The sequence below is a fragment of the Acanthochromis polyacanthus genome, chromosome 6, assembly GCF_021347895.1.
Source record: "Acanthochromis polyacanthus isolate Apoly-LR-REF ecotype Palm Island chromosome 6, KAUST_Apoly_ChrSc, whole genome shotgun sequence".
Classification (NCBI taxonomy): Eukaryota; Metazoa; Chordata; class Actinopteri; family Pomacentridae; genus Acanthochromis; species Acanthochromis polyacanthus.
The window spans coordinates 6493463-6519178 of NC_067118.1; the positions used below are offsets into that span (position 1 = coordinate 6493463).

At 44.5% G+C, this 25716-nt stretch overlaps 1 protein-coding gene and 1 long non-coding RNA gene across 4 annotated transcripts; one reads left to right on the forward strand and one right to left on the reverse strand.

The window, feature by feature from the left end:
* Positions 1–16217: 16217 nt before the first annotated feature.
* Positions 16218–23696, reverse strand: LOC110970840 (coagulation factor X-like). Of its 3 annotated transcripts, none has more exons than XM_051948973.1 (9): positions 23528–23696; positions 22201–22361; positions 21656–21680; positions 21382–21495; positions 19870–20001; positions 19458–19741; positions 19204–19321; positions 18446–18633; positions 16218–17894 (listed from the first exon to the last, which is right to left on the reverse strand). In XM_051948973.1, the coding sequence occupies exons 1-9, from the start codon at positions 23586–23588 to the stop codon at positions 17472–17474; spliced, it is 1506 nt and encodes a 501-aa protein (XP_051804933.1). In that variant the 5' UTR covers positions 23589–23696; the 3' UTR covers positions 16218–17471. The 3 variants fall into 3 exon arrangements, with proteins under 3 accessions (XP_051804933.1, XP_051804932.1, XP_051804934.1); XM_051948972.1 differs by having other exon boundaries at positions 22201–22373; positions 23528–23667; XM_051948974.1 differs by lacking the exons at positions 21382–21495; positions 21656–21680; positions 22201–22361; positions 23528–23696 and adding an exon at positions 20198–21321 and having other exon boundaries at positions 19870–20109.
* Positions 21502–22344, forward strand: LOC127534288 (uncharacterized). The gene is made up of 2 exons (XR_007942307.1): positions 21502–22081; positions 22149–22344. It is a non-coding gene; the product is annotated as an uncharacterized LOC127534288 (long non-coding RNA).
* Positions 23697–25716: the final 2020 nt, after the last annotated feature.

The following is a 25716-nucleotide window of genomic DNA, read 5'->3' on the forward strand; positions in this document are numbered from 1 at the left end:
TGGAAATAAAGTAACGTTGGTTTAGCTCGTCCATCAAAGGCCTGTAGGTGTAAAGCAGGAAGCCCTCCACAATGAGGATGTGAGTCTCCTCCACCTCCTTGTGGTCAGACTTCAGGACCATCTCTGTGTCCAGGGTGTTATTAACTGTGGTGTTGTCTCGTATGTTTCACTAGGTGGCTGTGGAATACAACATATATGTATGTACGGATGTGGGAGAAGAAGACAGGAAGTAAGAAAATAAAAGTTGAAGTTAGAACCTCCAGGGCTCCCGCTCTCTCTGCTGTTTTACGATACGACACAACATATTGGCGACGACGGGAAATGGCTCTGCTTGCTATTCCGCCACCTCCGGCATTTTTGCACAGCCCGGGTGTGCCTACTGTCCATTTTGATACGTGGATGAGTATGTTTGACAACTACGTGCTTGCCCTCGCTGACAACATGGAGGAGAAGAGGAAGCGCGCGCTGTTGATTCATTCCATCGGCGCGGAGGCTCAACGTATCTTCTATACGCTGCCAGTGACTAGCGATTCCTATGTGGATGCTGTGGCAGCATTGAAAACGTACTTTGTTCCGAAGTTGAACGTCGTGGCAGAGAGGAATAAATTTCGTCAGAGATCTCAGAGGGCTGGTGAGTCTACTGCAGAGTTTGCTGCTGCGCTGCGGGAACTGGTTACTACATGCGAGTTTGGTGCACTTGCTGAAGATATGATGAGAGACCAGATTGTTGAAAAGACGTGCAATTCCCGGATAAGAGAACGTCTGCTGCTCGAGGAAAATCTGACTCTGCAGAAAGCCATTGCAATTGCGTGCCAGATCGAACATGCAGTAGCTGGCGCTAAAGCTATGACTACACATCATGCATCTGCAGAAATTGGCATGGTGCGCGGATCTACGTTCCGTGGTGCGAAACACAGACGTCAATTACATGCCTCATCCTCCGCTTCCCGCCCTGCTGCTGGTAAGGCTTGCTTCCGGTGTGGCTCCACGAACCACCTTGCAAACGACGCCAAGTGCCCAGCTAAATCAGTCCTTTGTAGACAATGCAACAAGACTGGACATTATGCCAAAGTCTGTAAAGGAAGGTCTGCATCACAAAAGGTGAGGGAGGTGTCCACTACGGCTATTGAGAGTGTCGACACTGTGACGATATTACAAATTGACGACGTGACACAGTGCAATAAGCTGATGTGCTGTGTCTCCCTGGAGGCGTCTGACGGCCCCACAGTTACTGCTGATTTGATAGTGGATACTGGATCCGGTGTTTCCATCCTCCCTGAGCAAATGTACAGAAAGCACTTCAGTCATGTGACCCTCTCCAAGCCAGAAAAGAGACTTACCACTTACACACAGAAACCTATACAGGTGCTTGGTTGCATGAAGCTGAAGGTGACCTACGAGACAAACAGTGCCTCTGCACACATTCATGTGGTGCCAGCGGGAACACCCATCTTGGGCATGGACCTTTTCAATGCGCTACGGCTACAGATTTCAGATGGAAAAGTGACTGTGAGTAAAACATCACCTGTTACAAAACCTACGGTTCCTGTACACTACACTACTGTCAAGATGGAGCCAACTGTCAATGCAGAGAGTACTGGGACAGTAAAAGGCTTCGTCCACAAAGTCAAGGTGAGACCTGATGTGCAGCCTGTGCAGATGAAGCAACGTCGTCTGCCCTTCGCCGTACGTGACCAAGTCTCTGAGGAGCTGCAGAGATTGGAGAAGGATGGAGTGATTGAGCGCATCGACTCCTCACCATGGGTTTCGCCCATTGTGGTGGTGAAACGCAAGTCCGGCCGGCTCAGAATATGTCCAGATCTCCGTGAGCCCAATAAGGCGGTGATTATTGATAGCCACCCCTTGCCACACATCGAGGAGATGTTTCATGAGCTGCGAGGAGCACAGATGTTTTCATCCATCGACCTGCAGAATGCGTATTACCAGGTACCTCTTCACCCTGAAAGTAGAGATCTTACCAGTTTTATTACACATGATGGACTTTTCCGTTTTACAAAGGTCCCATTCGGTCTCGCCTCAGCCCCAAGTGCATTTCAGCGCATGATGTCACAGATCCTGTCAGGCCTGGATGGTGTACAATGTTACTTGGACGACATTGTGGTGTTTGCCGACACCCCGTCGCTGCACGAGAGTAGGCTAAAGGCTGTACTACACCGCTTAAACAGCAGTGGCCTAAAGCTGAATATGGACAAGTGCCTTTTCAGGCAGACTGAACTGTTCTACCTGGGCCACGTTGTTTCTGCCTCAGGTATCCGCCCCAACCCAGACCAAGTTGCTGCTATCGAGAAGGCCCCTGCCCCTGAGGATGCTACGGTCCTCCAATCCTTCCTGGGCCTCACAGGATGGTATTCAAAGTTCATCCCCGGCTACGCGTCTGTGGTGGAGCCCCTACGTGCTCTCCTGAGAGGGGACGCACAGTTTCAATGGACTGATGCTGCACAACAAGCTTTCACTCATCTCAAAGAGCTAATTGCTACAAGCCCAGCACTCGCGCTGTTCAACCCTACTCTTCCGACGATGGTCACTACAGATGCCTGTGACTACGGCATAGGCGCCGTGCTCACCCAAATGCACGGGGACACTGAATTGACTGTTGCTTTTGCATCCAGAGCCCTCACCTCCAGCGAACGAAACTACTCCATCATTGAAAAAGAGGCTCTCGCCTGTGTCTGGGCAGCTGAAAGGTGGCGCACGTACCTGTGGGGAAGACACTTTACCCTGCGCACCGATCACAGCCCGCTTACAACTCTCCTATCCACAAAAGGCTTCGGGAGAGCAGGAATGAGGATCGCGAGGTGGTCTGCCCGCCTCATGTGGTTCAACTACAGTGTGGAATACAAGCCTGGCCGTGAAAATGTGGTAGCGGACTGTCTGTCGCGCCTGCCCCTGCCTGTTCTCGATCAGCTGGAGCTGGAGGAGGACACTGTAGCACTAGTGACTGTTGACCTCACTTCTCTCACAGCTGACCAGTTACGCACCGCCTATGTAGACAGCCCTGTTTTGCAGCAGGTCACCGAGCACGTTCGCCGGCGGTGGCCACACACTCCTAAGGGCCTGGATCCGGCCCTGTTACCCTATTATCGTGTACGTACTGAGTTGGCTGAGCTGGATGGCTACCTGATTCGAGGCACTCACCGCGTTGTGATTCCATCGTCTCTTCAGTCACAACTCATACACCTGGCTCACAATACCCACCAAGGCATTGTCAAGACCAAACAGCGGCTGAGAGAACTCTACTGGTGGCCTGGAATGGACTCTGACATTGAAACTGCCGTCAAGTCATGTGTTACCTGTTCCCAGCATGACAAAACAGCCAGAACACGGGCTGCTCCCCTGCAACCTGTTGCCCTTCCCAATGCTGCTTGGGAAAAACTCGCTATGGATATAGTGGGTCCATTCCACTCTGCTCCACCCGACTGCCGATTCGCTATCACGCTGGTGGACTATTACAGCAAATGGCCAGAAGTAGCTTTCACATCAGATGTGACGTCTGCCACTGTCATTGCTTTCCTTTCCACCGTCTTCAGCCGTGAAGGCAACCCCCTTGAACTGGTTACGGACAACGGCTCTTCCTTTGTATCTGCTGACTTTGAGGATTACTTGACAGCCCAGGGCATTACACACTGCCGCAGTTCCATTTATTATCCTCGTAGCAATGGGGAAGTTGAGAGATGGAACAGAGTTCTTAAAGACTGTCTCCAGACAGCTGACATCGAGGGCAGGCGCTGGAAGCCCTTTGTCACTGATTTCCTTCTGGCGTATCGCGCTACTCCCCATGCAGTGACTCAAATATCTCCTGCTGAGCTGCTGCATGGTCGTCCTTTCCGCACCAGCTTGAACATTAAGGGTCTCCCGCCCTCTCCTGTTTCTACTCGGTGTGACACTTTGAGACGCACGGTGGCGCTGAAGCAAACCAAAGTGAAGAAATACACCAATGTGCGTCGTGGTGCGCAGTCTCCTACGTTTCAGCTTGGATCTTATGTCCGGGTTAGGAAGCCTGGCATCACTAAGAAAGGACAATTCAAGTTCACTCAGCCCCTCCAGGTGGTGGCGCAGAAAGGCCCTGCGACCTACAAACTGTCGGACGGCAGGGTTTGGAATGCTGTACACTTGTCACCTGCATCTGCCCCAGCCCCTGGTGCATGCGCGCAGCCAGTGGCTCAGCCAGAGGACGTTTACATGCCCGCTCCTGCTGCCCCACTCCCTCGTGCCTCTCCTGTTCCCCAGCGGGGCCGTAGGCGGATTCGCCCTCCTGCTTGGTTGGAGGACTATGTTCCCTGAGCTTCAGCGGGATGGGTTCAGTGATATGGACTGTTTACATTTATGGACTGTTTACACCTCACACTGTTACGCTTCACAGTTATATGGACTGTTTACATTTATGGACTGTTTACACCTCACACATTTCTTCGCCTTTGGAATGGACTGCTGTATTCTCACAAGTTTGACTGTTTTGGCAACGAAGGAAGACAATAACTTGTTATTGGGGAAGACACGTGAACTCATACTGTTCTGATATGAGGTGATTCTGGGGACGGGATGGACACCTGCCGTGTTTGGCACGTTTGCTGTTCATTTGTTGCTGATTATTCTGTGGCCAAATCACTGACGTTCTCAGAGGTTTTCATTACAGGCGTTTCTGTATTTTGAGTCTAGAATCTCTGACATATTTCTGACATAATCCTGCCATACTTGATATGCTGTCAGTTAATTGATCAATGACAAGTCAGAGTTGTTTAGTTCAAGTGTTCATTTTTTAAAAAAATGCTTATTGCTGGAAGGTTGTTCTAAATGAGAGGGATATGTGGTGTTGTCTCGTATGTTTCACTAGGTGGCAGTGGAATACAACATATATGTATGTACGGATGTGGGAGAAGAAGACAGGAAGTAAGAAAATAAAAGTTGAAGTTAGAACCTCCAGGGCTCCCGCTCTCTCTGCTGTTTTCGTCCATCAAAGCCCTGTAGGTGTAAAGCAGGAAGCCCTCCACAATGAGGATGTGAGTCTCCTCCACCTCCTTGTGGTCAGACTTCAGGACCATCTCTGTGTCCAGGGTGTTATTAACGCCATGAGACTTCTCAAACTTCACCAGGTTCTCCAGCCACGCGTAGATCGTACTCATCATGGCATCCATGTCCACAGCAGTGATGACATCGTACTGCTTAAAGCCGTCTTCACCAACTTCAGTCTGATCTTGGGGCTTGAAGAAGTCATCCTGATGGACGAGCAGCAGTTGGGCAGGTTCTTGATCAGGCGGTTGGTGAGGGTGGTTTTCCCTCCATCGGTTACGCCCATAGACTGTATATAAACTGGACGTAGCATCTGGCTCCAGAATTGAAGCCCACCCGGAAGTGTCAAAAACTTGCAATATCACACCGTCCGCTAGGGTTGGCTCCAAAAAGCTTTTGCTCCATAGACCCCAATGGGGTATATGCCCGAGCTAGACTGACGTACTTCCGCTAGATTCTCAGACAGCGTAAACACTTCCGGTCACTCGTGTAGCTGCAGAGTAGCTATGGCGTTCTTCAGAGGCTCGCTCCAGGATCTGCCCATAATAGCGATTAACAACGTAAGTCGTTTTATTCAAGCATCGACAAGAGCCGCATCGAGTAAAAAAAGCAAGGGATTCCAACTTTAGGTTACAAGCTACATTCACAAGTACCAAGGTAAGACCTGAAACGGTGTTGTTTTTAGCATTAGCTAGCATACGTCGGAGATTTATCACAATAATCAGGGTTACATATTCATAATAATGACATTCCAAGTAACGTTACAAGGATCATCACTACTTTAATGTTATAGCTACTGCAGGAGTGATCTATTTTCCTCCAGAGCAAGATCAACCACTGCAGGATTTAGGAGAGGCATAGTCATGGTGACCAGCAGAATTTATGCTCGCTGCTGCTGCCTCCTCCGGTGCATCCTCGGGCTCCGAGTCCACCGCCACTACCGCCGGTCCCTCTGTTCTCTGCCAAACCCCCGGTCTTTGTGGGGGTAAGAAAAAAGAGTTCCATTCAAACAGCGAGGGCACAACTCCTTTCTTCAAGAGCCGCTGCCCTGCTGTGTCACGGAAATCATCCGGAGTAAAATGCCGGCTGCAAACCCGGGTACGGTCGGTGATCGTGAAGTTGTCCCGGCGAATAGCAACTTTCCACTTTCTTCTCGTCTCGGGATCAGCAGGCACAGAGTGAAAACTGAGAACAGAATTATATCGACTGGATGCCTGACACAGCGGAACAGAACAATGCTCCGCTGAAGTACTATTTACCACTCGGTGCAGTTTCATTTTTAAAAAAATCTATCCTCCATCTAGTCTCAATATGTTAAGCCTGCAGTAGCTATAACATTAAAGTAGTGATGATCCTTGTAACGTTACTTGGAATGTCATTATTATGAATATGTAACCCTGATTATCGTGATAAATCTCCGACGTATGCTAGCTAATGCTAAAAACAACACAGTTTCGGTACTTGTGAATGTAGCTTGTAACGTAAAGTTGGAATCCCTTGCTTTTTTTACTCGATGTGGCTCTTGTCGATGCTTGAATAAAACGACTTGCGTCGTTAATCGTTATTATGGGCAGATCCTGGAGCGAGCCTCTGAAGAACGCCATAGCTACTCTGCAGCTACACGAGTGACCGGAAGTGTTTACGCTGTGAATCTAGCGGGAGTACGTCAGTCTAGCTCGGGCATATACCCTATTCATTTTTGGAAAAAATAAAATTTGATAGACTGATTTTTTACAGCTCAGGATTTTTTTCCCGTTAGTTTTCATGGTCAAAATGAGAGATCAGGTGGCCGATCTTAAAATAAATCAATACTGAATTTTAAATAAATCGTTAAAGTTGGCGGAGCCAGGGGGCGTGGCTATACTTGATTGACAGTCCCACAGACTGGTCCTGCCCCGAGTTGCTCTCCGGTCCACCCTGTTTGATGACGCTTTTTACATCACTGGCTCCAAAAAATCCAAAATGGCGACCAGGAAGTAGCAAAATCCGGGCTTCATTTTCTCGGTGTTGAAACCAACATGTGACGTCACGGTTAGTTCACGCCTGGTTACGCCGCCGATGCCGATGATGTACTTCATGTTCTCCAATCGGTCAAAACTTGGAAAAAGGGTCAAAAACGTCAACAAAAACCGGGTCGGAAGTGATCAGACGTGGAAGAAAGCTGAAAAAGAGAAGGCTGCAGCAGGAAATGTCAACTACTGGAGTCCTCCATGGCACTAGAGTTTAGTGAGTAAGGTAAGAACAGAAAGGGAGCTGCCACTCGGACGCCGTTCTTCCACCCAGAGAGGACCTCTTTCTGCTGTCGCTGCTGCACATACTGCCCTAGTGGAGGTTTTAGGTGGAATATTCCTTTTAACCAGCCCCTCAGGTCTCTGTGAGGATTTTGGAAGGAATATTCGGTTAAACCAACATTTTAGGTGCATGTCTAGGGATTTAAGGTGGAATGTTCCTTTAAAGTGGATGTGTGAGGACCTTGTAGGTGGAACACTTCCTGAAACCAACCTTTTAGGTCAACATTCAAAGATTTAAGGTGGAATATTCCTTTAAATCAACCTAAATTTCATGTTTTGATCATTATGAAGTCAGAAACCTCAGTCCAGACTCCTCATAATGACGTTTGAGATTTATGCTGCTGTTATTTGTTCAGTCCAGACTAAATGACAGAAATCCACAACTGTAATTTTATTTCAGGACTCGGTTATTAAATGACAAAAACAATCCATGTGACTCTAAAAACTCAACAGCTTTACAAACTCTGAGATTAAACTCTTCACAAGGATCCAGAGTTGGACTTCTACATGAGAGCTTTAGTTATTCATCTACTTCCTGAAAGGTTTGGTCAATAAAAAAGACAAAAACTAATATTTTCAGTTGAACTAAAGACAGACTTTGTGATTTTTCTGCTCACATGTTGTGTTGTTGTAAACTTACTCTTTCAAATAAATAGCCTCCTAACCCCCTGGAAACCAGCGTTTGTCCTGTTTTTGTGTCGCTCCTTCTAGACAGCCAGTCATAATGTTTTTTGAGCAACACACCATACTATGACGTTTTTACAGTGAAGGTTCCACTATGGTACTAGTTTGACATGTTCAGGCGTTCTTTGTGTGAAAACTCAGAGATTTCAGGTATCAGAAGGTGGTTTTCAACTTTCTTTGTTAACTTTCTGCTTTAACTTTAAACTAAATTTACTTCACTAAGCCAGCCCTCTGGACTTCCAGTAAGCTGTGTTCCTATTGGCTGTCCAGGTGGCTGCTTGGTGTTATCAGGAACACCTGAGCAGCTCAATGGCTGTGTCCGAAATTGCATACTAACGTACTACATACTACATTCTCAATGAGTATATACTGTATACTACGTACTATAAGTATGATTAGAATGCCGACCGTTCACACTGTAGTATACTACTCCATTTCCCATAATGCATTTCAAACCTCCGACGACAAAAACCGGAAGTACGGCTATCAAATATCTCGGCTGAATGCCGGCTTCAGGTCGATTTTACGCTAACAAACAGTCACATAATTAATGTGGTAATTTCAAGCTGGCACTCCTCATGCAGTTATTAGCCAGATTATGCGAACCGTTTCAATTGTAGCTGCAGGCTACTGGAGGTAGCTGCTACTTGTTCTGTATGCAAAGCGAGCTGCTGCAACTAGCTGCTAGCATTCAGTAGCACGTTGTGAGGCGTCTGACAAATTTAAAACGTTGGTCAGAAAACGGCTATTATAAAATCGCCCCAGTCCGGCCACATATCCCGCGGAGGCTTGCATTTCGGTGGATAGCTCGCAAAGCATTATGGGGCGGTTGAGTATGACTAGTGTGGTCACCGCGCATACTTAAAATTTTTCCGGATATAGTATACATCCGGGTATTTCTCGCGTACTCAATCTTTTCATACTATCTAATGTGAACGCACTACATACTTATTTTGACGTCACACTTAGTATGAGTAGTACGTTAGTTTGCGATTTCGGACGCAGCAAATGTCTTCCTGCTGTATGTCTGCAGTCAAACATTTCCTCTGCTTCTCTTCACTGAACCGGGTTTGACTCCGTTGCTTTTGTTTGTTCTTTAGGTGTTGGTTTGCAGTAGTGATGGTGAGACGAAGCCTCATGAGGCATTGAACCACTTGAGCCAATTGGTTCGAGAAAGGGTTCATTTCTTGAAGCTTCATGAGCACACGAAACCACCTACTGGTCAAGTGTATAATCACAGGCAGCTGTATCTGAACCACATGCCTGATACATTGAGTCATTGTTCATTATGGCTGTTGGGAATGACTATGAAAAACAAAAAAATGTATGATCAAATCATTTCTATAGATAAATGATCACATATGTGTAAAATAAAATATATTTTCATGTATTCTGTGTGTGAATTTTCCCCAAAATGGTAGTATCATATAATGTAGCAGGTTGTGAAATAATGTCTTTCTGTCACCTTAGGAAAATAGCATGGTCTTGTGCAGGCAGAGGACAGTGAAAGTGCTTGTGGAACTAGGAAGATTGTACTGAATATGCTTGTGTAACTTAGACAAGGATGTACAGGAAAGAGGAGTTTTTATTCATTTTATTCAGAAGTAACAGGTTTTCAACAGTTTCTGGTTTTAAACGATTCCTTTTTTTTGACAAACACAATAAACACCTCACCTTTGAATAAAATAAGAAACGGTGAAAAATACAATTCTTGATAAGCAAACCTAATGTATCTGTAATAATGTTAGCTTTAGCTTACCTTATTAGGAGTTAAAAAAATCAAAACGTTCCCACACAGGGGAAATTTTCCACTTCCTGGTTGGCTCCGTCCTTTATACCTATCTTTCTCTCCTCACTCTCCTAAATCTCCAAACTATCTCTCGCTCTCTAAACTCTCCAAACTATATCCAAACTATATAAACCCGATCCAAACTCTAGTATCCAGACTATCAAACGTCTATCCAAACTATCCAAACTCTCGACTGATCACAACTCTCTATCAAAACCCACATTTTGAATGAAGCCTGAGGGGTTTATTCTGCTGTCAGACCTCGCGGCAAAATCTGAACCACTTTCCGAAGCAGTCATGTGGTTCAGCCAGGCAACGAGGCTTCGGACGTCATCATTTTTGGCTCCTCCCCTAAATGAAGCAAGCCTCGATATGCGCTTCGTGGAAACGCCCCCTCCATTACTCGACACACGCTTCGAAAGCCTCGGCACATCTCGTAACATCACTAGCTTCCAGCTACCAGCAGTAAAATCTTCTTTAATGTGTTTCTTGGTGTGTTTTAGAGCTTTGTACTGGATAGTTGTCTTGGTAAATGTGGTTCTTTAGCCACAGTTAGCACATGGTGCTAATGTGTGCAGTGATTAGTGGATTTGGTGCAGCTGAGTTGTCTTTATCTTGGCTGTAGTGAGTCTTTAGAGGTTTATGGTCAGACACATTCTGTATTCGGCTGCACATTGGAGTAGTGAGTAGCACTTTCGCCTTGCAGCAAGAAGATCCCCGGTTCAAATCCCTGGGTGGGCCTGGGATCTTTCTGCATGGAGTTTGCATGTTCTCCCTGTGCATGCGTGGGTTTTCTCCGGGTACTCCGGCTTCCTCCCACAGTCCAAAAATATAATGAGGTTAATTGATTACTCTAAATTGTCTGTAGGTGTGAATGTGAGTGTGATTGTTTGTCTGTATATGTAGCCCTGTGACAGACTGGCGACCTGTCCAGGGTGTCCCCTGCCTTCGCCTGAGTCAGTTGGGATAGGCTCCAGCACCCCCCACGACCCTAGGCTGCAGGAGGCTTTAGCGTTTAGATTGTGCTAGTTTGGTTTTTGTACGGTTTCATTTGGACGACTATCTTGAGGCCCCTCCTTTTGGTTTAGTTAGGTTATCAGGAACAGTTCTACAAAGCAACCTGCAGCAGAAAATACTTGGAGAGTTTTTGGAAGTTCTGGAGGCCAGACTTTAGAGCAGCAAAAACATTTGTCAGCAGTTTGAGCAGGAGAAGGTGAGCTTCAGAGTAGAAATGAAGAGAAGGAAACCTTCTTGACTCGTGTGGTGAGGTCCTGTACCAAGAGTTTGAGCAGGTTGTGAAGAGTCTGAGGTTCTTTGGTCTAAAAGCACCAGAAGAGTTGACTCATTAAAGGAGAAAACAGGAGATATTGTTGGTTCTTCTGTTGCTCTGCAGTTTCCTTAGACTGATATCAAGTTTCTATTTTAAATGATTTACTGTGTGAGCCCAAGAAGACTTCAGTAAACTTCCTCCATAGAAGGCCACTTTGACAAACAGGAAGTGGAAGATTCCAAGCAGATTTATAGAAGGGGGAACTGGACTGTATTAAGTGTGCTCCAGTATAGAGGGGTGTTTTGTGGGCTTTTAAGGCTGACAATGATTATTAGTGAGACATCCATCCATCCATTCTCTATACACCGCTTTATCCTCACTAGGGTCGCGTTGGTGCTGGAGCCTATCCCAGCTGACTGGATGAAGGCAGGGGACACCCTGGACAGGTCACCAGTCTGTCACAGGGCTACATATACACAGACGCGGTTTTACAATAGAGGCAAGGTAGGCAACTGCCTGGGGCCCCTCTAACTGCAGGGGCCCCCAGACCGGCAGCCCACTCTTCATTCAGCTGGGAATCGGGGCCCTGTGGACAGTGATCCTCAGCCATTGCGTTTTTAAATAGTAAATTTGTATGTTTAAATGGGAAACAAAGACAACAAACTAAAATACAAAGAATGAAAGTATCCGTGTACACCCCTCCCATTTCTTTTAATAATGGACTATTCCATCCAGGCCATGATCGCTGTAGATATGAAGAGTAGATACGACACGCCAGTCAGAGTGGCGTGTCTACGGAGACACAAGGCTCGTGGGGGCAAAATTGCAGTTTATTCCATTGGTGTGTACGGGGCGAAAACTAAAACCAGTCGAATGCCGGCTCATTGCGCTGCATTTAATTGCACACTACGTCGAACGTTGGAGACAAGGAAACTTGGAATAACGTTTCATTGGTAAGAATTTTTTTTTGGTTCTTTTTTCATTGTTAAATCTTGTTCAGAGTCTATGAGAGCTAACCAGTTAGCCGCTAGCAAAACACTAACGCAAGCTAACAGCTGGACAACCAAACACCAGACGATTATTAATTATTTAGTAATACTAAAAGTACAAGCAGCAGTAATCGTAATACCAAAAAGTTCAAGCAGCAGCAGTAGTATAAATAGCGGTGAGAGTAGTAGAAGTAGTATCAGCATGTGTAATAGTATTACAAGTTGTAGTAGCAGAGACAGTATCAGCAGCAGTAGTCAGTTTACTACCACTACTACTACTAGTAGTGGTATTACTATTAATACCACCAATACTACCAATAGTAGTTATAAAGCCTAACTCATATATATCCAGATTAGCATCTATGTTCTTCCTCCAAACCCATCTTATAATTGGGATTTCAGGCAATTCTTTAGGACTGCTCTCACATAATTGAAATGTTATTAAACAATGTTATACTGATGAAATTAAATAACTTTGGTCTCCAGTATATTGGCTACTTCTGTTCTTTGTCCTTAATTTAGTAGCATGATTTATTTTTAGATATGTTGTTGTGTACATACTTATTTACTGTTTTGTCTATTGTTCTTACTCCATGTAGGTTTCCCAAAGACTTTCGGCTGAGGAAGAAGTGGGAATGAGCTCTGAGGAGGGTGTGGTTTGCTGCAAGTGATGAGTCGGTGCTCTGCAGCAAACATTTTAAACCTGATGAGTTTGAGGGGGGTGGGGGGGCAGATTTGCCGGCTCACACCTGGTGTTATCCCATCAGTGTTTAACTTCCCAACTCATCTTAAATAGTAGGTGCATTATTTCCAAGGATGCAGCAACTCAGTTTTATTGAGTTGAATTATTTTCATGACAATTTACACTTTTTCTGTTACCAGTAAGGACAGAGACACATGGACATCCAGGGAGAGAGAAGCAGAAGAAGACAGCAGCATTAAAAGAGGAACAAAGCAGCAGTAAGGATAGAGACACTTTCCCCTACTCCTTCCTTCACACACCCTTGCTTTCTGTCTTTGATTCCAACACATTTTCTCTCTCATACACATACATTCATTCACACACTCTCACTCTCTGTGTCTCTGTCTCACTCTCTGTCTCTGTCTCTCTCTACACATTGCTGTGATTGATATTATTATTGTATTATTACAATATTGTGTTATTATTATTTTATTATTATTATTATTTATTTTTCAGTTACAGTGATAGATAAAATGGGACTGATTGACTCACTCACACAAATACTCTTTCACGCTGCTTAACTATTTAAAAAATATATATTTCACACATGGGGGCGGCATGGCTCAGTGGGTAGAGTGGCTGTCTTGTAACTCGAAGGCTGCCGGTTCGATCGTCGGCCCGTTGTGCTCATGTCCAGGTGTCCCTGAGCAAGACACCTAACCCCTAATTGCTCCTGATGAGTCGTGGTTAGCGCCTTGCATGGCAGCTTCTGCCATCAGTGTGTGAATGGGTGAATCTGACGTATCATGTAAAGCGCTTCGGATAAAAGCGCTATATAAATACAACCATTTGTATTTTGGCATACAACGGGATGGAATCTGAATCGTATTTCTCACGTTTTAAAAGGTCCTTGTTAAAAGTAAGGATTTGAAGGGCCCCCTAGCTAAATTCGCCTTGGGCCCCCAAATTGCTAAATCCGCCACTGGTCGTGGTCTTTCTGCTCCAGAACATCTTCATCAACTACATCTTCTTTTGAAGAGGCCCTCAGATGCTGTAATCTCTGACCTTAAGGAGGAACTGCTACTTTCACTCTGTAACCAGACGGCGGTTATTTTAAAGACCCAGCTCCTGGCAGCTTTGAGTAAAAATTTAACATCCATCAAAACGGAACTGCAAACAGTTAAATCTGAGCTGTCGGTCAGTATTTCAAACATCAAGTCAGACCCGGGTGTCCTAAAACACACTGTGGGTGAAACAGAAACTTCAGTCTCCACATCACCGACGACATCGTCACACTCCAAAAGCAGAGCACCTGTCTGCTGAACTTTTAAAAGTGTCTATAAAGGTGAGGAATGTGAGCAGCGGAACAGATGTGATCAGAAAGAAGTCATTTTCTTTTTTACACACACACACACACACACATATATATATATTCGGGGTGTGAGAAGATCTCATCCCATAAATCGTGACGATATTTCTCGTTTAAGTGAAAAGCTGTCTTGCGGGCACAAGGCAGAAGCCTCTCAGACTGTGAGCTATGTAAACATCTATTTGTGACCTATGGTGGCAGTAATGCGCCTTTGCTGCGTCTAGTCTGCCAAAAACTGACAAAAAGAAGGAGAAGGAATACAGCAGCAGAAGCCAGAATGATGTCGGAGTCTGAAATCACCATTGAAGATGCCCCCGCCACATCTAAGTCGTTTGTGTGGCAGCATTTGGGTACCCAGTGGAGATGATAAACGGCAACCGAGTGACGGAAAGACACGGACAATATGTAAGCAGGGTAAGAAAATAATGCCGTACAACCCAGCTAACACGAGCACTATGCTAAGACACTTACAGAACTACCACAGCTTGCTAAAATCACCTGCACCTGTGATGAAAGCAGTTAAAGGCCAGACAACACTGACTGACGCCTTTGCACCTAAACTTCCAGACTCAAGCGCCAGGGCCGTGGCCAATAACGAGATAAATCGGCGTTTTCATTGCAGCTCATATGAGGCCGTTTTCTGTGGTAGAAAACCCGGGATTTTGGCGACTCCTCCATACGCATTTCGTCAGGTATGCATTTTACACGCACAGTGGTCCTGAACCTTTATAAAGAGTCGAAGACTAGAGTTTGCACTATTTTGCATTCTGTATTGACAGAGTAGTACTTTGGTTACAGTTTTGTACATATTGTTTGCACATTAAAAAAAAAGAAATATTTATTTTTATTTGTGAAAAGAAGGTCAACAGTTAATAAAAGCTCACGCTTCAGTCATGCATGGATGTAAGTTACAAAACCTTTCAAAATGCCCGTGCATCTTTATGTGACTGTCAAATAAAAAAACTTTGTCCAGTTATAGATTTTGTCATTTTAGTTTTCTTAAAGTAATGTGAAAGTATCGTCTCGTCTCGTCTCGTTCTCGTGAACCCAATATCGTGTATCATTTCGTCTCGTGAGCTGAGTGTATCGTCACACCCCTAAATATATATATATCTATAGATGGATAGATACATAGATCTATCATAGATCTATATACAGTATATATAGATCTATGATAGATTAAAAGTAGACACTAACTACTGCTGTTGATACCGTCACTGCTACTACAACTTGTAATACAGGGTGACACAAAAAATGGGAACTTTTTAACAATCCAATAAAACCAAGAATGACGGAAGAAAAATATTTTATTCATAGTAAACATCCCATTTAAGAAACAATGATGGAATTTTCATTTTTTCATTTTCATTTTCATTTTTTTAAAAAAACTTCCTGTATGAATGCATTCTTGAAATCTACCAGGGGCTATCTCAAGATGAAAGTGTACACGACTCGACCAAGGACTCTGGATGAGTTAAAACAGAGAATTCATAATATCCCAGCTGAGATGTTGCAGCAGTCAATGTGGAATCTCAACAGCAGATTTCAAGGGGATTTTTGGGGAGGCACACGGGGTGGCCAATCAGATCACAGAATGGAACCCCCCCCCCCCCAAACACTGGTCGTGTCCATGCCCTGAGTTCCTCTAAAGAGTTAACTCAGTTCTCAGCTTGTTCTAGACTTTGTTCTGGAAGAACTTCTCCAAACAAGCAGCGACCTCTGAAACTGTTTATTTGAGGTAAACAAGGATTCATCAGCAGATTATGGTAATCATTTCATGGGTTCAGGTTTGAAGCTGAAGCTCAGAGATGTAGGAGTTCAGACTGCCTCTTATTTACACTGCAACCCTTAGCTTATAACTATTCTGATTCTTCTGCTTCTTCTTCTTATTATTATCATTAATGAACTGATCGACTCTGAAGCTTGTCTCTTCACATCTTTTAAGCTGAGGTTGTAAAGTTCAGGTTTTCATTAAACATTTTCTCTTTCATGCTGGAAAACAAGAATCATTTCTGGCTGTTAATGAAGTTTTATTTTCATCCATAAGTTTTTACAATTGGACATAATAATGATCTAACTTTGTTCTAAAGTTCTCAGTGATGCTGATCGGAAACATTTAGTTCTCAGTTGGTCTTTATTTTATCTTCATCTCATTTCAGGCAAAAACAAGAAACCCCCCCCACAAAAACAGGTGTTTGGTTGACAGAAGATTAAAGATGAAACTAAGTTCCACTGGAAGCTGCTGGATTCAGTTTAACATGTGATGAAATACGAGGAAATAGAACCTGTTTAACCATCAAACATCTCAAACTAGAACCAATAGCCGGTTCTGGTTGAAGAAACAACAAACTGACTTCATGTTTTAAAATAAACAGGTTGCCTGTTTTTTTCTGCTTGATGAAGATATAGGTCTTTCTCCAGATGTTTCCACCGACGGTTCTGCTGCCTCATGTCAAGAACCACATAGAACATGTGAACAACTGAGACGAGAACCTGGAGAACCAAACCAGCTACTGACTGGACCAAAGTCAACATTGGTTCTGTGGCTCAGATATGATCGGTCCTGCAGCTGAGTACTGACGTGTGTAGTTGATGTGTTACAGGCATGTTGTAGTAGACATGTTACAGGCATGTAGTAGACATATTACAGGCATGTAGTAGACATGTTACAGGCATGTGGTTGTAGTAGACATGTTACAGGCATGTAGTAGACATGTTACAGGCATGTGGTTGTAGTAGACATGTTACAGGCATGTAGTAGACATATTACAGGCATGTAGTAGACATGTTACAGGCATGTAGTAGACATGTTACAGGCATGTAGTAGACATGTTACAGGCATGTAGTAGACATGTTACAGGCATGTAGTAGACATGTTACAGGCATGTTGTAGCCATGTTGCAGGAATGTAGTAGATATGTTACAGACGTGTTGTAGTGGACATATTATGGGCATGTTATAGTAGATGTGTTAGAGACATGTTGTAGTAGACATGTTATAAGCATGTTGTAGTAGAAGTGTTACAAGCGTGTTGTAGTAGACATTATGGGCATGTTATAGTAGATGTGTTAGAGACATGTTGTAGTAGACATGTTATAGGCATGTTGTAGTAGACATGATACAGGCATGTTGTAGTAGACATGTTGTAGTAGACATATTCAGGCATGTAGTAGACATGTTGCAGGCATGTGGTTGTAGTAGACATATTACAGGCATGTTATAGGCGTGTTATAGTAGATGTGTTACAGACATGTTGTAGTAGACGTGTTATAAGCATGTTGTAGTAGAAGTGTTATAGGCGTGTTGCAGTAGATGTGCTACAGGCATTACAGAGTATTACAGACATGTTCCAGCCATGTTCAAGCCATGTTACATGACCAGCCTCTTGATGGGGTCATGGTTCCTCTTCCTGCGGGCTCCGTTCTTGTCCTTGGGAACCAGCCGGTTGATGCCCTCTTGGATCCAGCGGGTGAACTTGGACACCTGGGTGTAGATGCCGTACTTTCCCCTGCGGGCGCAGCCTTCGCCCCAGCTCACGATGCCTGTCACGAAGTAGGTGTCCCGGTAGCGTGTGACGTGTGGGCCGCCGCCGTCACCCTGACAGGCGTCCTTGGCAATGGAGTCGTACCCGGCGCAGAACATGCGGGAGGAGATCCTCAGCGTTGTGGACTCTAAGCAGGTCCATCGAGCAACGTACGGAACGCTGAGGCGCTGCAGGATGGTGGACGTCTGCCAACCTTCACCCAGACGCCCAAAACCGCTGACCATCCCATTGGGCTGATTCATCAGGACCTGAGAGGACCAAGGAGGAATCCCACGTTACTGTCAGAACCCAGCTGAACCTCACCTCAACTATGTTTGAAGATCATCTCCAGAAGTTTCAAAGACTCTCAGAGTTTCTAACGATGTGTAGGAGCCAAGAAGAAATGCTGCTCTATCGAAGATCAGAAAAGACCTGGAAGCACCATGGTTCTTCTCAGATGATAAACTCTGGAACTAAAGTCTCCTCATACTCTAGATGTTTCTCTACCTCCAGATGTTTCCTCTCTGCTCACCAGCTTGTTTTTTGGTGTCTCATTGTGGACCTCCTAAGTCTTTTTTGTGTTGTTTTGGACCTTCTAATTCCTGTTTATGTTGTTTGGACCTTCTAATTCCTGTTTGTGTTGTTTGGACCTTCTAAGTCCTGTTTGTGTTGTTTTGGACCTTCTAATTCCTTGTGGCTTCATTAAACATGTACACATGAACGACTTCACATTTTCTGAGATTAAACACAGCAGAACAAACACTGGCCATGTCCATGCTAATCTAGCACCATGAGAACATCAGCTGGTTTGGAGGTTCACCTTTTCGGCGAAGTCTTGCTCAGGTAAGCAGGCCGGCAGGATGTACCTGCTGAACTTGATGGGCGTGGCCAGTTTAATGAGGGCGATGTCGTTGTGGTAGGTGTTGGGTTGGTACCTGCTGTGGGTTATGATGGTGTCCACCGTGTGGGCCACTTCGTTAACTTCATCCACCAACGTGTCGAACTCACCTGGAACAACTGACAGGTGAGTCTCTGACCATTAAATAAACTAATTCTGATGTTCAGATGCTTTCTGAGAAGATCCTGACTCATTTGAACCCACTGTGGACTCATTTTAACCACTGTGGATCATTTTAACCCACTGTGGATCATTTTAACACACTGTGAATCATTTTAACCCACCGTGGATCATTTTAACCCACCGTGGGTTCATTTTAACCTACCGTGGGTTCATTTTAACCCACCGTTGGCTCATTTTAACCCACTGTATATCATTTTAACCCACCGTGGGTTCATTTTAACCTACTGTGGGTTCATTTTAACCCACTGTATATCATTTTAACCCACTCTGGGTTCATTTTAACCCACCGTGGGCTCATTTTAACCCACCGTGGGTTCAATTTAACTCACTATGGACTCATTTTAACCCACCGTGGACTCATTTTAACCCACTGTGAATCATTTTTTTTCACTAATCTCAAACGGTTTGTGATGATTAAATAATTCTTGTTTTTCTGACTTGCTGAGTCACAGATGGAGTTTTCTTTGTGCCGGCCTGTTTTTGGCGGTCGAACCTACCGAGCTTGACGTAGATGTACTGTGATTTGTTCATGCAGTGTGCGGCGGTCAGGATGATGTATTCGTTAAGAATTGTTCCGCCACAGAACCCCTGGTCGTCCTCGTTGAGGAGCAGAGCCTGGGAAGATAAAAACACCATTTATGATTTAGAATGAAGCTGACTGGTGGAAACATCCGCTACAGCTAGAAACACTCAATCCTGATTGGCTGGCAGGTGTTCTGTCCGGTATCTGCTCAGTCAGGTGAGTCTTTACCTGCCATGGACACTCTCCAGGTGGACAGGCCTCTCCGTTGACGATGCGAGTCATTCCGGGAATCTGAGAGATGATCCTCTGCTCGGTGCCATTGATGGTAATGTTCAGGCCCGTCACGTTCTCCACCGTCACGTTCTCCACCGTCACGTTCTCCACCGTCACGTTCTCCACCGTCACTTTCTCCACCGTCACCGTCTCCGTCGTCACATTAGCTGTCATCTTCCTTTCATACCTGAAGACGCTCCGGACGTCTTCCGTGACGAGGGCGCCACATTTGAATTTCTCTGCAGGAGTTGGAAAGAAGTTTAGAGGATTTTTGTGAAGTTTCTTCACTGAAAGAACTTTGATGTCTGACTGAGAACAAACTGGAGAACATGGCTGCCGTCAGACCTCCTCGGTTCCTGAGTCTCACCGTTGGAGTTGCAGGATTTATGGTCCGATGCTAAGAAGTATCCATCAGCGCAGGAACACTGGACCCTGCCTTGGATCACATTGCAGAAATGTTCACAGCCACCGTTTTTGTCCTCGCAGAGTTCAGGAATAACTGCCAACAGAAGAAATACAGTTTGAACCACCAGAGGAGCGCCTAGACCCTCTGACCACAGCACCTGGACCTTCTGTCTACAGCACCTGGACCTTCTGTCTACAGCACCTGGACCTTCTGTCTACAGCACCTGGACCTTCTAACCACAGCACCTGGACCTTCTAACCACAGCACCTGGACCTTCTGGCCACAGCACCTGGACCTTCTAACCACAGCACCTGGACCTTCTGGCCACAGCACCTGGACCTTCTGTCTGGATCCTGTTCCTCATTCTTATTGGTTTTAAATGAATGTTGATCCTTCTCTGAGAACCCGAACTCACTGCCATCCATCTCCTACTTATCTGGGTCGGTCTCCATGGCAGCAGATTAGACAGATCTTTCCAGATGTTCCTCTCTTCAGTGAAACTCTGCCTTCAGGCCAGATGAGATATGTAACTCCTGCAAAGTTGTGGTTCTACCTGAGTTCTCCTCCCAGCTGGAAACCTCAAAAGAAGGAGGATCCTGATGTTGAACCACCTCAGCTGGATCCTTGTAGAAGAAGTGTTTCTACTCTGAACTCTTCAGCTTCTTTAGGACTGAGTTGAGAAACCCTTAAAGCTCGTTTCATGCTTGGATCTCCTCATTTGGTTCTCTAAACCATATCTAATGATCCCAGTAGAACGGTGGAACAAAGACCGACTGTTAAGTTGAGAACTTTACCTTCATTATGAAGGTCCGTTAAACACCTTCATCACTGCTGAGGCTGAACTGATCCATCCAGCTATCTCACTACATCTAACCATCACTCTGAGGAAGATCCTCAGAAACTGACAATCCTTCTCTTCCAACCAGAGGAAAAATCCACCGGGTTCTATCAGAGAACCTCAGCTGCTGACTCATCTGTCCACGTCATGAAGCAACAGAATCCACACACTCTGAAGTTCTGACCTCCTTCAGATCCATGAATCTATGGACCATGAATATCACAAACAGATCGGAGATGGTTGTACACTCCAGCAGAACCTCCTATGGGGTTCTCTAGAGAACACAGTTATAGGTCTAACTCCCATAATCTTCTCAGCAGCTCTGCAGGATAAACTGTTTCATCACCATGAGGTAATGACACGGTTCCTCCTTAATCTGAGGATTTACAAGAGATCACATATCTCATTTGGCCTGAGAAGACCTCGGGTTCCCCCAGGAACCAAATACGTCTGGTAAAGGAAGATCTGGAATGATCTGCTGCCACCAAGAGAGTCTGGATCAGAAGATGGATGGAAGTTCTCTTACACTGTGATGAAACCTTTATTTAAACCCAACCTGATCTCCAACAGAACCTTTGATTAAATGAATGTTTTGCAGCAGAACCTCAAATCTGACTTATCAGAGTTATTCTCACGGGCTTCGCAGTTTAAGCCCTGGTAGCCCTCCTGGCAGGAGCAGGTGTAGGTTCCAATCCCGTCTTTGCAGTGTCCGGCATTAGCACACGGCAGCGACTCGCAGGCGTCGCCATCTGCAGGACCAAAAGAGCAGGTTCAGTTTGTTCTGCTGGAGAACGTCGTTCCAGCACCGCGTTCTCTCCAGACACCAGGAGACACAAACTTTAGAACTTTAACAAACATCTTTAGGGTTTCTTCAGGGCCTCTTCAGGGTTTCTAAAAGAACTTCCTTACCGACATATTTGGCCCAGAAGTCATTCTGGAAAAAAAACAGAAAATCCGAGATTTTAGAACAACTTCAGAATGGATCAAAATGTTTTAGTCTATCAGAAAGTGAACAGACCAGGGTTCTGGTTAGAACGTTAGTCTGTCTGTTCTACGTGTTGGATTTAGTTTCAGGTCAGTCAATAAAATCCACCAAGAAATGCTCCAAAACCTCAACATTCAGTTGTGTGTTTCTAACCTACAGAAGATCTGAGAGCGGGACTTAGTTAAACCTGGTTCTACTTAGACGTTATTAATGGGACTAAAATCCTGAGATCTGTTTGATTGGTTCTTTGTGTCCTGCTGGGTTTGATGTGAGGGTGGAGGAGGTTCCAAAAGTGTTCTGTTAGTGTGGTTTTACGTGTCCTGTTAGTGTGGTTCTATGTCTTCTGGAAGGTTACTAAAGTGTTCTGTTAGTGTGGTTCTATGTGTCCTGTTAGTCTGGTTCTATGTCTTCTGGGAGGTTCCTAAAGTGTTCTGTTAGTGTGGTTCTACGTGTTCTTCCTTGTTTCTACCGTCTTCTCTCTGCTTTCAAAGATCTCCCGGGCTTCCTCCCAGTCGCAGCGCTCCTCCACGCATTCTCTCTCTAGGTTTCCTACTTTCATCTCCTCCAAGAAGCTGTTGGCTCTCCTGGACCGGATCAGAACCTGGCTGGCTGCCAGGCCGTCCAAAAACACTGGGGAGAGAACTGAGACATTACTGCAGAAGGTGTTCCGTGTCACCTGGATCTCAAACTATCAATTATTAACAGTCCTGACAGTGAAGCACCGAGGTGGCGGTATGATGATGCTGATGGCATTTCAGGATGAAGGTCTGAGGAAGAACCAGAATACTGGCTGACCAGATGAAGAGGAGGAACATTCCAGTAGGAGAACATCCAGAGAACAACATCACACCAGAGCTTCTCCACTAGAAGCAATTGGAACCAGAACGTCTATAAAAAGACGATTATTTTCCAAGACGACTTGAAATGTATACAAGATTAGTCAGATTCAAAATAACAAACTTCTACAAAAGTGCTGTAAAAGTAGTGGGAAGTCGCTCAGAATGACTTCAAATCAGTTTAAAATGACTTCAGATCAGTTTAAAATGATTTCAAATCAGCTTAAAATGACTTCAGATCAGTTTAAAATTATTTCAAATCAGTTTAAAATGACTTCAGATCAGATTCGTCCACTTGGGTCCAACCGTTTCCTCACATTAGTTCCACTCTGAGTTCCTGCTGTGGATCCTGAATCTTCTATCTGAACTGTTAGAAGTAATCGGATTACTGTGAGGGGCTTCAGTTCCTCTTTATCTCATAGTCCATGAGCCAAGTAGGTAAAACTGGAGTCATTGGTACCACTGTGGGGGGCAAATTCTCATATGCATTTTTGTTAAGGGCAATATCCCTGGTAACTATTCCTGAATGATAGACATGCACAAGTGGCACCTTCAAGTGAGATATCCATGGTTTTTATTAGGTACGTCAATGCAATTTTCTAGCCTCTGATACGCTAAATACAAACATACACAATGATTTAAATACTAACTACACTCATAAAAGACATTCAAAATCATCAAAAACTATAATGAGTTGATTACTGATATGCAGTGATGCAAAGAACTTAAAAAAAACTTGCAACTTGAATAAAATACATTAAACTGTCACTTTGAGAGGTCAAGCATAGGAAATTGATATATGCATGGGCAGCACAATGGAACGGTGTATGTGGCAATTTGCCCCTGAGTGGTACCAACCTATCTGGGTCATGGACTATCAGCAGTGAGATCTACAACTTCAGACACAGAACAGATCCACAACCCTCCAAAACCCACACCAGAACCCAGATCAGAACCTACCATGAGCAGCGGCCTGCCAGAGCAGCAGGAGGCCCAGAACCAGACGTAAACACCAGAACATGATGCTGACAGACAGAATTTGGACTGAAGAACCTCAGAGGGCTGAAAGAGTCTGACTTGGAGCAGTAGCAGAAGATAACCTGGGGGGCGGGAATCAGCTGACCTGCTGGGAGGGGCTTATCTGGGGCTACCGGGAAGAGAATTACAGCTCCCAGAATACGCTGCTGTTAATATATAAACATTGGAGAACGACAGCTCCCAGAATGCCCTGCTGTCACTATATAAACATTAGAGAACTATAGCTCCCAGAATGCCCTGCTAATGGTGGATTGGGAGCCATGGCAACAGCCTGGTCCTGACACTGAAGAACAGAGACCTGAAGATTCAGATTTTGTGGTTTTCCTGCTGGTCTGTAGATCAAAGCTAAATTGCTGCAGCTTCATCACACAGAAGAAGAAGAAGGTGGGAGGAGCCTCAGCACTGCAGCAGCCAATCAGCTCGCTGAACCTCCACAGCAGGAAGTTTATCTGAAACACCCAAAAGTGAAAAATGACCAGAAATGAAAACTTTTATACTAAAAGAAAAGCAGAAAAAGATGGAAAAAGTCAAAATAACATTCAGATAAATTAATTTAAAACAAATTCTGTGATTTAATGTTTTACAAGTAGAAAACTGAAAGTTTTTTAATAACAAATCTAACTAAATAAGTAAAAAGACAAATAAAAGGTAAACGTTTGGGTGATTATAAGCTGCTTTATTGGTTTTATTTAGTATTTTTACATCAAACTGATTTTATTTCCATAAAATAAAATTAGAAAATAAACAGACATCAAACACTCTGGTTTGGAAACAGAAAAATCATCTTAGTTCAAATCTGACCTTTCAAAATAAGAGTCAATTAATCATTAAAGAGAACCAACAATGATTTTATTATAATTTTTTATCTTATTTAGCTGTTTTACTAGAGTCCAAGCACCAAACGGTGCAAAGACCCTACGGAAACCCTATGGTTTATTATTCTTTCTTTTCCCATCTTTTGAAACTCAAATTTGGCGGCCTGAACATACCTCAAAATGCGTGAAACTTTACACATACATCAGAACTTGCGCATGCGTGTGCCAAAATGGCTCCATAGCACCCCCTGCAAAATTACAAAATGTGGTCATTAATCCAACGGGCAGGACATTTCACCTGCAGCTACAAAATTCTGTCGGCATATGAAGCATGTGTCGATTACAGCCATACACTAAACTGAACAGGAAGTCAGCCATCTTGAATTCACTGTGAAATCAGTTTGAGAGACCTCAAATTTGGACAGCCTATAAAACACACCTTCCAGATGAAAAGTTATCAAAATGCTCCGCAAGAGTCAAAGGGTGTGGCCATGGCAGCCCCTAAAAATACTGATCGTTCGCCATGAAACAGGAAGTGCTAACTCTCCTGTACATGCTCCAATCTGCCTGAAACTTTTCATGTTTGACCGAGTCCTGCCCTGATGTCATTGGCATGGTAAAATTCATTCACAGTCACAGCGTCACCTTGTGGTATCAGGAAATAGACATTTTATACACTTTGATGCACTATTGTCAGCCCGTTGACCAGATTCACTTCAAATATAGTGACATAAGCCTAAACATGAGAAAATAGAGTCATCATCAAAGGGCGTGTCTGCGGTGACGTGGCACATTTCGATGTTTTGCCATGAAAATTGCCAGATTCATATCTCAGCTCCACATAATCCAATCTGGGCCAAATTTCATGTGATGGACACCAGTCCGGGTCTGAACACATCCACACTCATACATTTAGATATACTCATAGCGCCACCTGTTGGCAATAAGAAGTTTTTGTAATTACAGTTGCACGTACCATTGCTCGAAACTGTCATATCATTCTCGAAACTGGACAGCTCAGTGTTAAATTCAATTCAATTTTATTTATACAGCGCCAATTAGAGTCAAACTGTCTCAAGACGCTTTACAGAACCCATATGCCTGAACCCCCAGAGCAGCCCTAAGGCGACAGTGGCAAGAAAAACACCTTCTAACAGGGAAAAAACATTGAGCAGAACCCAACTCTATGTGGGAGGATCCATCTGCTGCTGGCCGGCGGGTTGAGAAGGACAGAAGAGGTAGAGAGGTAGAGAAGTAGAGGTAGACAGGTAGAGGGGTAATGAGGTAGAGAGGGTG

Coding starts and splice junctions, on each gene's coding strand:
- LOC110970840 (XM_051948972.1), bottom strand. CDS start 23,588: ATGTTCTGGTGTTTACGTCTGGTTCTGGGCCTCCTGCTGCTCTGGCAG. Junction 20,002..21,381: donor GGGCTTAAACTGCGAAGCCC/GTGAGAATAACT, acceptor TTCTGTTGGCAG/TTATTCCTGAACTCTGCGAG. Junction 19,742..19,869: donor TAAATCCTGCAACTCCAACG/GTGAGACTCAGG, acceptor CAACTCCTGCAG/AGAAATTCAAATGTGGCGCC.